This window comes from Pelecanus crispus, chromosome 7, assembly GCF_030463565.1.
Source record: "Pelecanus crispus isolate bPelCri1 chromosome 7, bPelCri1.pri, whole genome shotgun sequence".
NCBI lineage: Eukaryota > Metazoa > Chordata > Aves > Pelecaniformes > Pelecanidae > Pelecanus > Pelecanus crispus.
The window spans coordinates 40,533,478-40,547,829 of record NC_134649.1 but is presented as its reverse complement, the minus strand read 5'-3'; the positions used below and the strand labels follow the sequence as shown (position 1 = coordinate 40,547,829).

Sequence of the window (14,352 nt, the reverse complement as noted above, 5' to 3'; positions counted from 1 at the left end):
GAATCACAGGCACGGCCGCCGCCCGGGAGCCCCGCCCCGCCCCGCCCCGCCCGCCCGGCCCAGCACGGCAGCAGGCCCGGTTGGAGCAGTTTATTTACAGTCGGTAATGCGGTACAGACCCCGCCTGCCCTCCCGCCGAGCCGCCCCGGCACCCCCCGGCTGCGGGGCCAGGCCCTGCTGAGGGCAGGGGGACGGGCAGGGAGGGGGGCAGCGGGGCAGGCAGGGGGACGGGCAGGGGGGCAGGCAGGGGGGCAGGGAGGGGGGCAGCGGGGCAGGCAGGGGGGCAGGGAGGGGGGCAGCGGGGCAGGCAGCGGGGCAGGCAGGGGGACGGGCAGGCCAGCAGGCAGGCCAGCACCGGGGCACCGGAGCCCGAGGGCCGCGGTGCTGGCGCTCGGCTGAGCGACAAGGCGCAGGCAGGAATGGGGTGCAAGCAGGAATGGGGCGCAGGCAGGAGCGGGGTGAGACCCCTCGCCCCAAAGAGCTGGCGGGGCTGGGACACCCGGCGCACACCCAGCCCCAGGGTCAGCCTCCTCCCCGGGGAAGGGAGCCAGGCTGCCCTCCCGGGGGGCACGCAGCGTGGCCCCCCAGCAGCCTGCGCCCAGCTGCCGGCCCTCCTGCTGCGTCCTCCTCCGGGACAGGAGGGTCCGAGCCAGCCCCGCTGCAATGCCCCGGCCGGGCAGGAGGAAGGGGCAGCCGGGGACGTCCAGCCCCGTGGTCCCGCTGCCAGAAGAAGAGGGTCCCAGCCCCGTTCACCAGCCGCAGCAGCCGATTATCGCCCTTGGCGAGGCCACATCTCCATGGCTAAGCCCTGGCCACCGTCAGAACAAACGTGACACATGTCCTCGCCCCACCGGCCGGCCCCACAGCCCATGGAGCAGCTACTGGGGGTCTGCCCGGCGAGGCTTGATGTCACGGGTCTTCATGTAGGAGAGCAGCTGCTCGGGGATCTCAGCCAGCACATCCTTGGCCAGGCGGGCCATGCTCAGCACCTGGTTTCCCGAGTCATCCACGTAATCCCGAAATGGCACAAACTTCGAGGGAAAGAAGGTTGCAGCCCAGTTGGAAACAACCCTGCGGTTGCAGGGGTCAGAGAGGAGCTGAGCACCTCTCACCCGTGGTGGGACCGGGCTCAGTGCCGGTGTTACCTGTACGATGTCCCTCTCAGCATAGCGTCCACGGGAAGACACCCGTACCTCGTCACCGTCCAGCTCCTCCATGGCTGGGGGGTGACAGCTGGTGTCACCGAGCCTCGGTGGGCTGGCCACCGGGGACAGTGTTTCCATCCCCCTTCCCTGGTGTCCCCAAGCCCCAACTCACCCTCAAACTCAGCCGGACCCACTCCCACAATGATGATGGACATGGGCAGGGCAGAAGCCTGTGGAGCAGAGGCAGGGTGGCAGCCGGGCACCACCCGGTGTGGGGTGAACTCACGGCAACGAGGGTGCACTCACGGTGACGATGGCTTCCTTGGTCTGCAGCATGTCGGAGATGACGCCGTCGGTGATGATGAGGAGGACGTGGTACTGTGAGCCATCAGTCACCTGGGCGGCCGCCCTATGGGGACAAGGGATGGGGACCCTCCAGCAGCCCCACGGGTGTGGGGCAGCCGCCTCCACTGTGGGACCGGTGGCATTTGGTGACAGAAAAGGGGACAAAGTCCCACAGTGCTCACCCGGCCACCTGGTTGATGACGGGGGCGAAGTTGGTGGGACCGTAGAGCTGGACGGTGCGCAGGCTCTGGAGGTAGGACTCCAGTACACCCTCAATGCCGGCGCAGCTGGGGTTGTCCACGTTGTTGTTCTGGGGGACGGGGACGGGCACTTGGAGGGGGACCACAGCTCCCAGTGTGCCCCCCAGGCTGCTGGGGCAGGATGCAGCCATGGTGGGTGCTTCCCCCCCACCGCCCACCTGGGCACCCCCACCCCAACGTTCTCCCCCCCACAGGGCGCACCAGGGGGAACTGGTGGGAGATCTTGCCGTCGGGTGGGAGTTTGGCGCCGAAGCCGTAGGCGGGGAAGAGCTTGTCGCTGTCGTAGTCCTGGATGATCTCCCCCACTGCCTTGAGCGCCAGGGCGTAGGCGCTCAGCTGGTAGGGGCTCGCGTAGTGCAGCGAGGTGGGCTGCGATGGCATCCCTGCGGCACAGCGCCTGTCGGCACCCGCCCCACGGCTTTGTCGATGGGGATCCCCCCCGGACCACCCGCACTCACCGTTGGAGGCCGTGAAGTCAATGGCGACGGTGAAATTCAGCTGTGTCCTTGGGGGGAGAGCGAGGGAGGCTGCCGGCCCCATGGCGCGGGGATGCTGTCTTCAAGCCCCACAGCGTGGCGTGTCCTCCCCCCCAGGAGCCATTGCCTGGGACCCCCCTTCCCCAGCCACCACCCCACAGCCCGGGGCCGCTGTCCTGCCCCCCCCCAGCCCCCTCATCACCCCCGGCTGAATCTGTGCCATCACCACTGTCGTCGCCCCGAGACCCTCGCCCGTGGCGGGTCTCGGGGAGCCGGGGGGCACCCGGCCCCCCACTCACCCGCCCCGGATGTAGTCAACGAAGGTGAACTCGGACTCGACGGAGAAGGAGAGCAGCGTCACCTGCGGGCACAGGGGGTCAGACCTGGACACCCCCCACCCCCGGCAGGCACGGCGGGGGGGGGTCAGACCCGGCCCCCACAGGCAGGAGTCCCAGGAGCTCCCCAGCCCCACTCACAGTGCCAGAGTTCACGTACTTCTTCTTCTTGCATTTCTTCCTGGGGTTCAGCACCTGCGGGTGCAGGGGCGGGTCAGCCCCAGCATGGGGTGACCCCGGTCCCCCGCCCCGGCCTCCCGCCCTACCTCATACACTGTGAACTGGCTCTGCGCTCGGGAGAGCTCCCGGTAGCTGGTGGCAAACTCTCCGATGAAGTCGTGGCTGTGGGAGAAGCGTGGGGTAGGTGCAGCCAGGCACCCCGGTAAGGGGCACCCCACGAAGTGGTGGCAGCACCCCGATGTCCCCCGCCACCAGACAGGCACGGCCTCACCTCCCATCCCGGTCCCAGTCATACACATCTATCTTCACCGTCCTGAAAGCAAAGGCGGGCAGAGGGTGAGCCACCAGCCTGGCTGGCACAGCCCCCCTGGCCCCCCCTGGTTTGAGGACACCCAGCCCCGCAGCACCCCGACAGCGAGCACCCTGCCTGCCAGCCGCTGGCAGAGCCGCCCCGCCTGCCCGGCCCACGTCTCTGCCAGGAGGGAAGCAGGAAATTTGGGTCACGGTGGGGGCCCTGGAAAGGAGGGGGATGCCTTTATGTAATTTGGGTTGCAAAAGGGAAAAAAAACCCCAATAAGGACCCAATTGTCAGCTGCCTGCTGCGGCGGGGCCAAACCTACGAAGGAGATGCTCATTCCCTGCTCTGGCCCCACAGCTGCCCCTGTCCCCGTCCCCGTCCCCATCCCTGTCCCCGTACCGGTCGTAGTCGCCGTTGCAGAGGGCGCGCACGGGGATGGTGAAGGGCTGCCACACCGGGTTGAGTGTGTTCTTCACCACCTCCGTTTTATGGCAGATGGTGAAGCTGCGGGGAGAGGGCAGGGTCGGGGCGCGCCGTACGGTGATGCCGGCACCCTGCCCGCCCTGCCGGGCCCCCGCGCTCACGTGCCATCCTCGTTGCTGCGGTAGAAGACGAGGAAGGGGTCAGATTTTCCAAAGAAGTCCTTCTTGTCCAGCTTGTTGGCGCACAGCTGCATCGTGACGATGTCCTGGGGACAGGGACCATCACCGCCGGCTGCCTCCTTGCCCCCGACCCCAGCAGCCACCTGCGCCGGGGGGGCCGTGCAGCCCCCACCTCACTGCTGGCAGGACACAGGCACTCACCCGGCAGTTGCTCAGCTCCTCGGCCAGCAGCAGGATGGTCCCGCACCGCTTCCCCGGGACCCCCCTGGGACCAGAGGCACCCGGTCAGCTTAGGGACAAAGAGGGCAAGACAGGGGCAGGAGGAGGGGTTGGGGCTGGGGCTTGTGCCCCATGGCTGGGGAGCATGGCGGGTGTCCCCAGCAGGGGACGTGCAGGGAGGGGTCCCGTGGGGCGGGTGGCTGGGGACACGGTGCGGGACCCCCTCCTCGGGGTATGACTCACGTGAGGGCTCTCTCCAGGCGACCCCGCTGGGACCCGATCACCTCCCCCAGCGCCACAAACGCCTGTCCCAGGAAGTCCTGCACCCCGAGCACAGTGCTGAGACCCCAGGGGCTCCTGCTCCAGCCCCCCACCGCCCACACCCATCCCTTGCCCTCCCAACGCGCCCATGGGACCTGTAGCCACCCTGCCCCAGGGCCACCCCAAGTGCCCTGAACTCACCCTGTGCCCCAAGAGCCACCCCCCAGCCCAGGACCCATCCTGCACCCCCAGGACCACCCCCCAGGGCCAGCCCTGGACCCACCCTGTGCCCCCCCCAAGAACCACCCCACTTGCCCTGGACCCATCCCTCCAGAGCCACCCCATGTGCCCTGAACTCATCCTGCACCCCTCAGACCACCCTACACCCATCCTGCACCCCAAAAGCCACCCCTGTGGTGGGTCCTGACCCCATCCTGCCCCACCCAGCACCCCCACGAGGGCTGGGTTCTCAGGGCAGAGCAGGGGCTGCTGCATGGCAGGCACCTACCTTCTGCCAGTCCCCATGGGGCATGGAGAGACAACGAGAGGGTTAGAGCCCCCCGAGGCTGGGGGCACCTGTCCCCCCTGCCAGCACCCACACAGGGCACGGCCTCGGGGCGCCCTACGGCGGCGTCACCCCGGGGCGTCACCATGCGCCCCCCCCAGCACAGGCTGCGCTCACCTGCTTTAAAATGGAGCAGCTCTTGGAGTCCACATTGTAGCTGGTGATGGGAGAGCAGAGCCCTGAGCTGGTGCCTGGGGGGGACCCTGGCATGCAGCCCCGCTTCCCCCACCCATCCATGCTTTTCGCTGCTGTATCCTTATTTAAGATTGTTATTTATTATCCTTATTATCGTTATTTATTACTGACTCGGTGCTTTGTTCCACCCCGAACCGGGGCTGAGCCCTTCCCCGGCTGCCCCACTCACACATCGAAGCGGAGATTTTGCTTCTCCTCGAAGTAGTAGTCGAGGACGAACTTGCGGACGAAGTCGGGGTTCAGGGTGTTGTCGATCACCTCGGTGCGTCCGAACTGCAGGGAGAGGGGTGAGGGTGGCCCCCCCCCGAGCCCCTCCCCATCGCAGCTGCCCTGGCGCTAATCCCAGCAGGGGGATTAGGGCTGCTGGCGGGGCTGGATCATTAGCGTGGACGCGGAGGGATCATTAGCGTGGACGTGGGTGGCCATATGGGCCCATTTAACCCAGCTGGGGATTAGCTGGGAATGGGGGCACTGGGGACAGCAGCACCCCTGGCACAGGGCTGGGAGTCTCCCCAGGGAGCCGGCGAGAGGGGCTGCGCTCACCTCCTTCCACTCGCTGCTCCCTGAGCCTTGCATGAAGAGGACCACCACTGCGGAGAGAGGAGCAGAGCTGGGCTGCCATGCAGGGCCATGCCCAGGCTGTGCCCCCCACCTGGTCCCACCACCCACCTGGGTCAGATTTGGAGAAGGTGTCCATGTCCAGCAGGTTCCTGGGGGACAGAGCCAGGCGTAAGCCACCTGGGTGCCACCCACCCGGCTCCGCAGGGGGTCCCCATGTCCTCCCCCCCCCGCTCCAATCAGGGGATGGCACCAGGTGGCAAGGCTATGCCGGCACCGGGGGCCAAAAGCCCCAGCACCCCGGGGGAACACGCTGGCTCCCACCGCAAGGTTTGGCGGGACAGCGGGGTGAGTGGGGAGCAGCATCTCCAGCGTTGACAATGATTAAACATGACAGGGAACCCATTTAGAGGATGAAACCTTCCCCCGTGCCGCTGGCGCCAGCTGAGTGCCCGCCGCGCCCCGGCAGTGGGAGCGTGGCTAATGGCGGGGCGCAGAAGTGAGAAGAAAGGAGACGCTTAGAGCAGGGGCTGGGCAGCCGGCGGGGCCCAGCTCCGCGCCCCCGATGTAGCCGCCAGCAGAGCGATTGATCCTTGTCCTTTGCACGGTGTGACACCGGGAAGTGCTGGGGGCTGCAACTGGCTCCGCTGGGATCCTTCCCGCACCCCTGGGGTGGCTGCACAGGGTGGGCTGGGGCACGGCTGGGGGCTGTGGGGCTCAGCCAGCTCCCCTGGCCCCCGACCCCCAGCGCTCCCGCAGCAGCCCTGGATGGGGCTGAGCTCTTGGGGGGCTGCGAAGGCAAAGCCTGCGCGTGCCCTGGGCCGTCTCCAGGAGCGAACCCTGGCCCTGGCTCGGGGACGCCGGCCCCCACGGCCCCGCTGCCCAGAGGGGCTGGCAGGGAGGGCAGGGGCTCAGCCGCAGGGAGGGGGCACGGCAGCCCCCGGCCCAGACTGGAGTTTGCAGAGCTCGGGGCCCCGCCGGAGCCGCCCCAGCCGGGCAGGGGCCTTTGCGGGGCCGGCCGCAGGCCTTCCCTGCGCCCCGGCACGGGGGACGCCGCTGGTGCCGGTCCCTGGGGGCAGGACCCCCCGGGCGCGGGCAGCGGGGGCAGCGGTGCCTCTCTCTGCCGGGCCGTCTTTAGCCACCGGCAGAGCCTCGGCAGCCGCCGCTTGCCCCGCGGACCCCGCCAGGAGCCGGAGGCACCGAGCAGCGCCTCTCCCGCAGCCCCCGTCCCGCCATGGGCCGCACGCTGACCCACTCCTGGCCCTGCTGCCTCCCACGGGGCTCACGGAGCCGGGCAGCGCCGGGCAGCCTTGCCTGCAGCCGGCACCGGCACCCCACCAGCACCACCCCGCGTGGGTCCCTCCACGCAGCCGCGCCGCGGAGCCGTGCCCGGTGCCAGCACCCCCCGGGACCCCCCGGAGGGGACGGGACCTCTCCCCACGGGCGACAGCCGGGCAGAGGGGCGCTGGGCACACGCCGCGGCACCGAGCGGTACCCGGGGAGCGAGGGGGACCCGCAGCCCACACCCCCCCGGGGCCGGGGGCTCACCGGCGGGCAGCGGGATGCTGCGGGACACGGGCACCCCGCAGCGCATCCCCGTGCGTTCCGCACCCCCCCGGTGTCCGGGCGCCAGCCCCCGCCCGCCCGCCCGCTCCCCCGCCCCGCTCCCGGCTCACCGGCAGGACACGGTGAGCTCCACCTTGGTGCCCGGCACGCTGCCGGCCGCCGGCTCCAGCGCTCCCGGAGACGCCATCCCCGCCCGGGCGCCGCCGCTGCTCCGCGCCGCCTCCTCCCGCGCTGCCGAGGCGGGCGCTCCCGGGGGCGGGCACGGCCCCGCACGGCCCCGGCACCGCCCCGGGCACCTCGGCACCGGGGACCTGCCCGACCCGCGACGGCTCGGCCCCGGCGGGGGCTCAGCCCCGGCACCGCGTCCCGGCCCAGCTCCGCCCCGCCGGGAACCTCCCGTCCGGGGCCGCGGACTCAGCTCCGCTCCCCAGCCCGCTGCGGCGGAGGCTCAGCCCCGACTCCCGCCCCGCCGGGGGCTCCCTCCCGGTCCCGGCTCAGCCCCGGCTCGGTGCTATTTCGGTGCCGCCGCTCCCGGAGCGTGGGCCGGGCTATTTATAGCGAGCGGCGCCCTCGGCGGAGCGGCTCCCGCCGCCCGGCTCCGCCGCCGCCACCCCCGGCTCGGCCCCGCCGGCCGGCGCCCCCCGCCCGCAGCCCAGAGAGGAGGCAGAGGACACAGCTCGGGCGTCTTTACTGCAGAGACTCGCCGCGGCCCCCCGCGCTCCCCCAGCCCGGGCAGGGGCGGCCGGCAGCGGGCACTGGGTGCTGCAGGTGCCCACACCGGGAAGGGGGTCCCAGGGCTCGGCCAAGGGGGAACCCGCCAGGTCCCGGGGTCTCCAGCCAGCGGTGGGGGAATGCCGCGCTCAGAGCGTGCTGCTGCCTCTCAGTCCCACACCCCGCACGAACTGCTCGAGGAGGCCGCCGATGGCCCCCGAGGGGCTGGGGGGCACGGCCTTCAGGCCGATGGTCCGGCTGTAGCTGGCCAGAAAGGCGGAACGCACTTCTTCCAGCCGTGACTCACGGTCGCTCGCTGACACCAGCCTAGGAGAGAGAAGGGGGAGGTCAGCAACCGCAGCCATCCCTCTCCCCATCCCAGCTCTCTCCTGATGTGGGGCCGGAGGCCAGCAGCAGGGCTGGGGCTCTGTCCGCAGCACCAGCGGGGCCGTGGTGCTCAGCTAGCTCCAGTGGCCGAGGCAGCACCAGCCCCAAAAGGCTCTGGCTACAGCAGCTGCTGCCACTGCCTCCTTGCTCAACCCAACCCAACCCTCTCCCATAGAGCCTCTTGCAGCCCCAGCCTCCTGCTCTTGCCTAGGTCTCCTCCTTCACCACCCCTCCATTTTCTCCCACCACTACAGTGCTTACGAGGCCGCGGTTCATACAGAAAGCGCTGCTTTCGCCAAGCGGGTGCTGGCTGACGTCAGCCCCTGCGCCAGCTCCTTCCCCTCCTCGCATAGTGTTCCCAGATGGAGCCTGTCCACATGTGCCGTGCCTGGACAGTCGCTTCCAACCTATTTGTGACCATCCCTCGCTTCTACCAGCCCCAGCCTCTCGCGCTTGCGCCAGCACAAACAGCTTTAGGGAAGGGGGAATGAGAGGGGGGCAGACAAGGTGACAAAAGCCCCAAGGAGCGCTCCAGACGTGGAAAGACGAGAGCTGAGCGGCGTTTTACTCCTGCTCCCCAGCACAGCTGCTCTCTGCAAGCAGGAGGGCTGCGTGCAGAGTAGGGCACGGCTTCCCCAGGGACCTGCTCTCCTCTCCAGCTGATCCACGCACCTGGTTAGGGGCGGGCGGAAGAGAGCAGAAGGAAGGCAATATTTCAGCCGAGGGAGCAGGGGAAAGCAAGACTAGGGTTCAGAGGCAGCTGTTCCAAGCTGACATGGTCCTTGCTGCAGCACCTCTGTGACGTGCCAGTGGTTCCCAGAGAGAATAAGACATTCCTCAAAGGTCACTCCAAGGGCACAGCGCAAACCTTCCCCATAAAAAATTCTCTTTAATCTCTCCAGCGCCTGGGCTGGCTATAAATTGGCACAGCTCATTTGAATGGAAGCGTTAACCACCCACAGCCAACAGCTTCGGTCCGGAAACAGCAGCAAGAGGATATGGTGGGAGGCCTATAAACAGCAAGCGATGCCGAGGCAGCCAACCGGGCCGCTGTTTACAGTGTCTGATAATAAAGAGAAGCCAGAGGGCAAAAGAAAAAGGCAACATATCTAAACACATTAAAAAGATGCTTTTTGGCAACCTAATTAGGACGTGGAACTCACAAACCTGCCAGCATTAAAAATAAGCTACATGAAAGCAGGACTTACTTGCACCCAAGTACAGTGATCTTAAATCTCACATGCAGAGGTAAGTGAGGGCGTGCAGCAGTTAGGTCCTGTGTCTTCTGGCTCTCGCGCCTCTTTACAGGGCAGATTTTGTATTTAGATTTTTAGGTTTCTTTCATGGAGTGAGACACTCCAGGGCGCAGGGTCAAGCGGCCGGCCACTGCCCAACACCAAGCCCTGCAGACCGGCTGCACCATTTCACTCTGAGCAGTTCAACCAGGGAGGCAGGTCACGTTTCCTTGCCAAATCCACAGCGCTCTGCCCCGCTACACTTCCTACAGCCTGCCCGCTCGCCTGCAGCTTGGGGTGCAGGATGAGAGGAGGCTGTCAAAGCCCCAGCTCTAAGTAAGCCCTGACAAGCCCCACACAAGCACAAGGAAGTAGGCTGTGAAAAGCATACCTTCATCGAGCTGCTGCCAGCTGAGATATAAGTGGGAACTTAAATGGAATTTAATTTTCCAAAAACTCATACTGTGCTGGGCTGCGACAAACTGGGATAAAACCACAATGGCCTCCTGAGCAAACAGCTGATGCAGAGCAGAGAGAGTAGAGGCCCTGTGTCAAGCTCAACACAACATCCCTGGGAACTCTTCGTCCCTTCCAAACAGTGCCTGCTCCCAGCACCTGCAGTCGAGCGGTCCTGAGCACCCCACAGCTCCAGTGAAGAGCTGAACAGGGCAAAGCACTTGCAGCATCTGCTGCACACCCATGGGAGAAGCACCACCACTGCTCCCCTCCCTTTGAACCCGGCTGTCCCAAGCTGGACTCCAAAATGCATGAACCTATGGTTTCAGCACAGGCAGAGCTCAACTTCAAATCACATTTCTCTCTACTGAATTCCCTATTCTGACATTAGATCCAACTCCAAGAAGGGCAGCAACAACTTGCTGGTGATCAGTAGCCACCAAGCACAGCCAGGTTGAGGAAGCAGTTGCTACTTCAGCCACCCATCCTTCAGTCCCTTCTACTCCTTCAACGATCTCCAAAATCCTACAGAAGCAGCACAGTGTGTCCTTGTGAAAGGAGAGCAAATCTCATCCAGGCCATGTCCAACATCCCTCACAATTCTTCAATCTGCCAATTCATGGGTCTTGCAGCTTAATCATAACTTGGGAGCTCCTGCTCTGCTCAGCAGCACCGCACACAGCCACATGAGAAGGCGAGCCTGTTTCACAGGAGGGCAGCTAGCCTGTCTCACAGGAGACGTTGGTTTTCGTGTCGCTTGCCCTCTGCCTCCAAAGCACATACTCAGACCTCGGTAACGGACTGCAAGCGTTTGGCAGCACAGCTCCAGCACAGCTAGTTAGCAGCAGCCCCTGATCTGCCATTTCAGTTTCTTGATTGAGAGTTTGCAGCCTGAAGGCACAAGCCAAGGTTCTCCTCTAACAGCAATTAAAGTGCATCTCCTGTCTTTCAAGCTTCCACAGAGGTGGTTTTCTATTTGGGGAGGAACATTTGCCTCCCAGCCATTTTACACGGCAAGATGCAGGGTCTCTGCTGCTCTGCACTGGCCAGACGCAGCACCTGCAAATGATGCCACGTGTGGTCAGACAAAAATCGGGCTGACAGAAGAAAAGCCGCTCTCTTACTGCAGCAACAACCTGAACCCAGCGGGGAGATGGAGATGAGCAAGATCCAAAAGCAAGAAAATCTGGGTTACCAGTCCTGCCCTGACAAGCATGCATCCTCAAATGCACTCAGTTATGCCCAAATTCAGCATCTTCAGGGAAGAGAGAAAAGCCTCTTCTTCGTACAGAAAGCAAAGTGCCCCCCCGTCACTAGGCAGAGGAAATGCCGCTTTCTTTCCGAGTTCAGCATAAGCAGAGTGCTCAGTGACTCAATTTGTGGATGAAAAGCATCAAGGCAGGGAAGACTTGTTATGGGCTCCCAGGCTTCTTCAAAAGTGCCAGGGTGATAAAAGTTCCAGCGCTCGCAGCCAGCCGAGAGACCCAAAGAGAGATCCTACGTTTGAGACACTTACAGGCAAGCGCTAGGGAACTCATCCGGGAAGCTGCAAGGGAGAGAGGCGTCTGTGCTCAGGATTGCCTGCTCCCGAATACTGCCACACCCTGTCACCATCTGCCAGCTGCCAAAGTCTGTGGAAACGGAAGATCCGGGCAGAGAATGGTCCGCCGATCTGGGGCAGAGAGAGAGGGAGACGGCGCGATCAGTCAGGTCATTCAGCCACATGCCTTTCACTAACGCTGGTGCCAGGGACCCGCTGGGCTGGCTGCCAGCAGCGCCTGTGCCAGCAGCTTTGACACTCTTGGGACCAGGGTGCAACATGCAGCTCTGGCTGGGCCCCAGGCCAAGCCTTTCCTTTGAAAGCGAGGGGAGAGCCAAGCTGGCTGGGGCCGACAAAGCAGCAGGAGCACACCAGGAGCTGGACAGGACAGAGCCAGCAAGAAGCAGATGGCCATGCAGAACTGTGAAACCCATTAGCGAGATGCAACGGCACGTCCTGCCCCAAATCCCTCACAGATGTGGATGCGGTGCTATACAAAGGGCATCACCGTGTTGCTTGTTGTAGCTGTTAGCACATCCTAGGGCAGCGGCAAGGCCTGATGGAGAATCAAGGTTGTGACTTGGTTAGTGCTGAGGAAGACTCAGAGGTCCTTGGTCCGGCAGCCGTTAGAAAGCAGATCACTCCTGAGGCATTAACACCAGATCTGAACAGAGCCAGTCACTGCTCAAGACATCCCCAGGGCACCCCCACCCCCGCAGCATCTGAAGACCTTTTCATTCCTGTGTTAGAAGAATGGACTGTGCCAGAAACCAGGTGGCAAAATATCTTTAGGATAGGAAAAATAGCCACAGGAGGATAACTGTTTGATGTCTGCAACCTCCCACCAGGAAAGAAGGAAGCATGAAATCTGAGAAGTGAATCTGAGGAGTCCCTCCAAAATCTGAGAAGAGGGCACAATCACTTGAGACGAGCCCAGAGCTCTTGGCTTCTGGGGAGCAAGCAATTACTGTGCCCCGCTGCACAGCAGAGCATACGTAGCTGGAAGCACAGCCTGTGGCAGAGCTACTCAATTACACACTACCGAGATCTTCTGGATAATTTATCTGAGATCTGCTGGGCAGATAGCAGTGCACCAGCTCCAGCTCTGCCGGGCCAGGTACTTGCACGCTGTCTTCCCAGCTAAGAATAGCAGTGGCGCACTGCAGCTGCTCCCCAAGAGACCAGGAGAACAGCTAGAAAGACAGGAACTCCCACAGCAAGAAGGACCTCAGTGAGACCGGAAGGCAAGGGTGAGGGGAGATGCACAGCGAGAAACCTATTTGCAATCTGGATCTAATTCCAAGCCTGCCATTTAACTAGTCTGATCAATATGGTCAAGTCTGAGAAGTCTGAAACACGGTCCTGAGCTGGCTGCACAAGCAGAGAAGGGGAAGTCAAATAGCTCCTTGCACGTCAGCTTCCCATCACAGTGCTAACATTCCCGCAGCTGCAGTTTGGGGGTAACACCACCGTCTGGAAGTTCAGGCTCTGGAAAGGCATCACAGCAGAAAATGGGAAGAGCAGAGCTTCACCTGCCGTGCATTAGCTCTTGCTCTCTGGCTGCTCAATGAACTGAGCAGTGAGGTTCAGAGAGGTGCTGTGAACGCTAAGTATTGGGAGGACCTCTTCCTGCAAAAAGGTGTTTTTCCCAGAGCATGTAACACTGTAGTCAGAATGAGGGCATTTCATTGGAAATGAAACTGCAACATATACTCTTAGAAAGACCTTTTGGAGGTCAAACAGGGATAATCTTACCTGGAATGCAAGGAATTCATAAGGGAAAGGGAGCAGCTGTTCAATGACATCTACCCGTCTCCCTGCCTTTGGAAGATAAAGCCGAGGAAGTCAGCTTGATGAAGGAGAGCAGGCAGAGCATTTGGGCCCAGAGCACAGTGTCATGCTGGAAGCACAGTGGGAACAGTGCAGGAAGCCAGGGAGAAGCATAGAGGAACACTGCTTCAGTGCAGAGGGAAGAGGAGGATGTCACCTCCCTGAGAGTACCGCACAGCCAGACAGGAAAAACAGGAGCGTCACACACAGTGACAAGAATTGGAGCTAAAGCAGTAAGAAGGTCTATAGGCAATGGGCTTGGGCTGAAAGTAGACAGGGACATCATTGCTGCCAGAAAAGTAATGAGTTGCTGAACAGAGGATAGACGTTTGGGGCCAGGCAGAAACAAACAGGGAGACTCTGAATGGCAGAGGAGGGCTTGGGCTATGGCAGGATCTCCAGGTGAAGGTGAAGAGAACTGAGCAGAGCACTGCAGTTCTTGCAAAGGGAGAGTAGTATCAGGAGCCTGCCTAGGAGACTGTGCCCATGTGGCAAGCAAAGGAACCAAGACGTAATCCAGGGTCCCAGGGACTGTAAAAATGTCCCTCTGCCCAGTATCATCAACCACACTGGCCAGATGAGTCTGTGCTAAAAAAAGGTGAGCAGAAAATTGTTTCCTGCTTTGCATGTGTGGTCTCAGCTTCCAGCTGCTGGTCACTTTCCATGGTTGTCAGCTAAGATTAGACTGATCTTACACCACCTCTTGGAGGCGGATCAAGTCACCTCTTGATTCCTTTCTTGGACAGGTTGATCAAAGTGTCATGTACCTCCTGCAAGACTGACTCTCAGTGGCTCTCTAGCTCTCTAACTCTTCCTGGGGTGCCCGATGTTGTCAAGCAGCTGTGCAAACTTAGTCAAGTTACATCTAACCTAATGGCATAGGAGTCTAGGAGTTCAAAGCTCTGCAATGAGTCCAGGTCATCTCTTTCCTGGCTTAGATATCTCAGCCTAGCCAGCAGAGCGAAGATATCATGGCAAACTTTCCCCTCTATCCCCAGTGCCTTCTCAAGGGAGGCTCCTGAGGAAGTGTCACAACCAACAATCATCTTGAACAGCCTCGAGAGACAGCAGGGGCTAAGGCTGGGTGAGACAGGTGGGAAGGCATAGCATGGGAAATCTTGCGTTCGCATTGCAAGGGCAGCAGAGCTTCTTAAAAGCTGAGCTTGGCTTGAGACCGAGACCAGATCT

General features: G+C 62.8%; 2 protein-coding genes across 2 annotated transcripts in view; both read right to left on the bottom strand.

Annotated features, from left to right (window-relative positions):
* Positions 1 to 878: 878 nt before the first annotated feature.
* Positions 879 to 7,192, bottom strand: CPNE9 (copine family member 9). The gene is made up of 21 exons (XM_075714436.1): positions 7,116 to 7,192; positions 5,551 to 5,591; positions 5,425 to 5,471; positions 5,051 to 5,154; positions 4,804 to 4,843; positions 4,630 to 4,632; positions 4,104 to 4,180; positions 3,843 to 3,906; positions 3,624 to 3,727; positions 3,439 to 3,543; positions 3,013 to 3,054; positions 2,828 to 2,903; positions 2,703 to 2,756; positions 2,526 to 2,587; positions 2,209 to 2,255; positions 1,952 to 2,133; positions 1,673 to 1,800; positions 1,452 to 1,554; positions 1,318 to 1,375; positions 1,146 to 1,219; positions 879 to 1,031 (listed from the first exon to the last, which is right to left on the bottom strand). The coding sequence occupies exons 1-21, from the start codon at positions 7,190 to 7,192 to the stop codon at positions 879 to 881; spliced, it is 1,641 nt and encodes a 546-aa protein (XP_075570551.1).
* Positions 7,193 to 7,865: 673 nt separating this feature from the next.
* Positions 7,866 to 14,352, bottom strand: part of MTMR14 (myotubularin related protein 14) — a 33,088-nt gene continuing 26,601 nt past the window's right edge. Inside the window, exons 18-19 of the mRNA XM_075714688.1 lie at positions 11,311 to 11,466; positions 7,866 to 8,043 (exon numbers count right to left, since the gene is read on the bottom strand). Of these exons, the coding sequence (XP_075570803.1) occupies positions 7,866 to 8,043; positions 11,311 to 11,466 (334 nt within the window). The remainder of the gene's footprint in view (positions 8,044 to 11,310; positions 11,467 to 14,352) is intronic.

What these genes read in the sequence shown, in the direction of transcription:
- CPNE9 (XM_075714436.1), bottom strand. Translation starts at nt 7,192, where the DNA reads ATGGCGTCTCCGGGAGCGCTGGAGCCGGCGGCCGGCAGCGTGCCGGGC. An exon ending in GAGCTCACCGTGTCCTGCCG is followed by an intron (nt 5,592 to 7,115) that starts GTGAGCCGGGAG and finishes TCTGTCCCCCAG; the next exon opens with GAACCTGCTGGACATGGACA. An exon ending in TGCAACGGCGACTACGACCG is followed by an intron (nt 3,055 to 3,438) that starts GTACGGGGACAG and finishes CTTTGCTTTCAG; the next exon opens with GACGGTGAAGATAGATGTGT.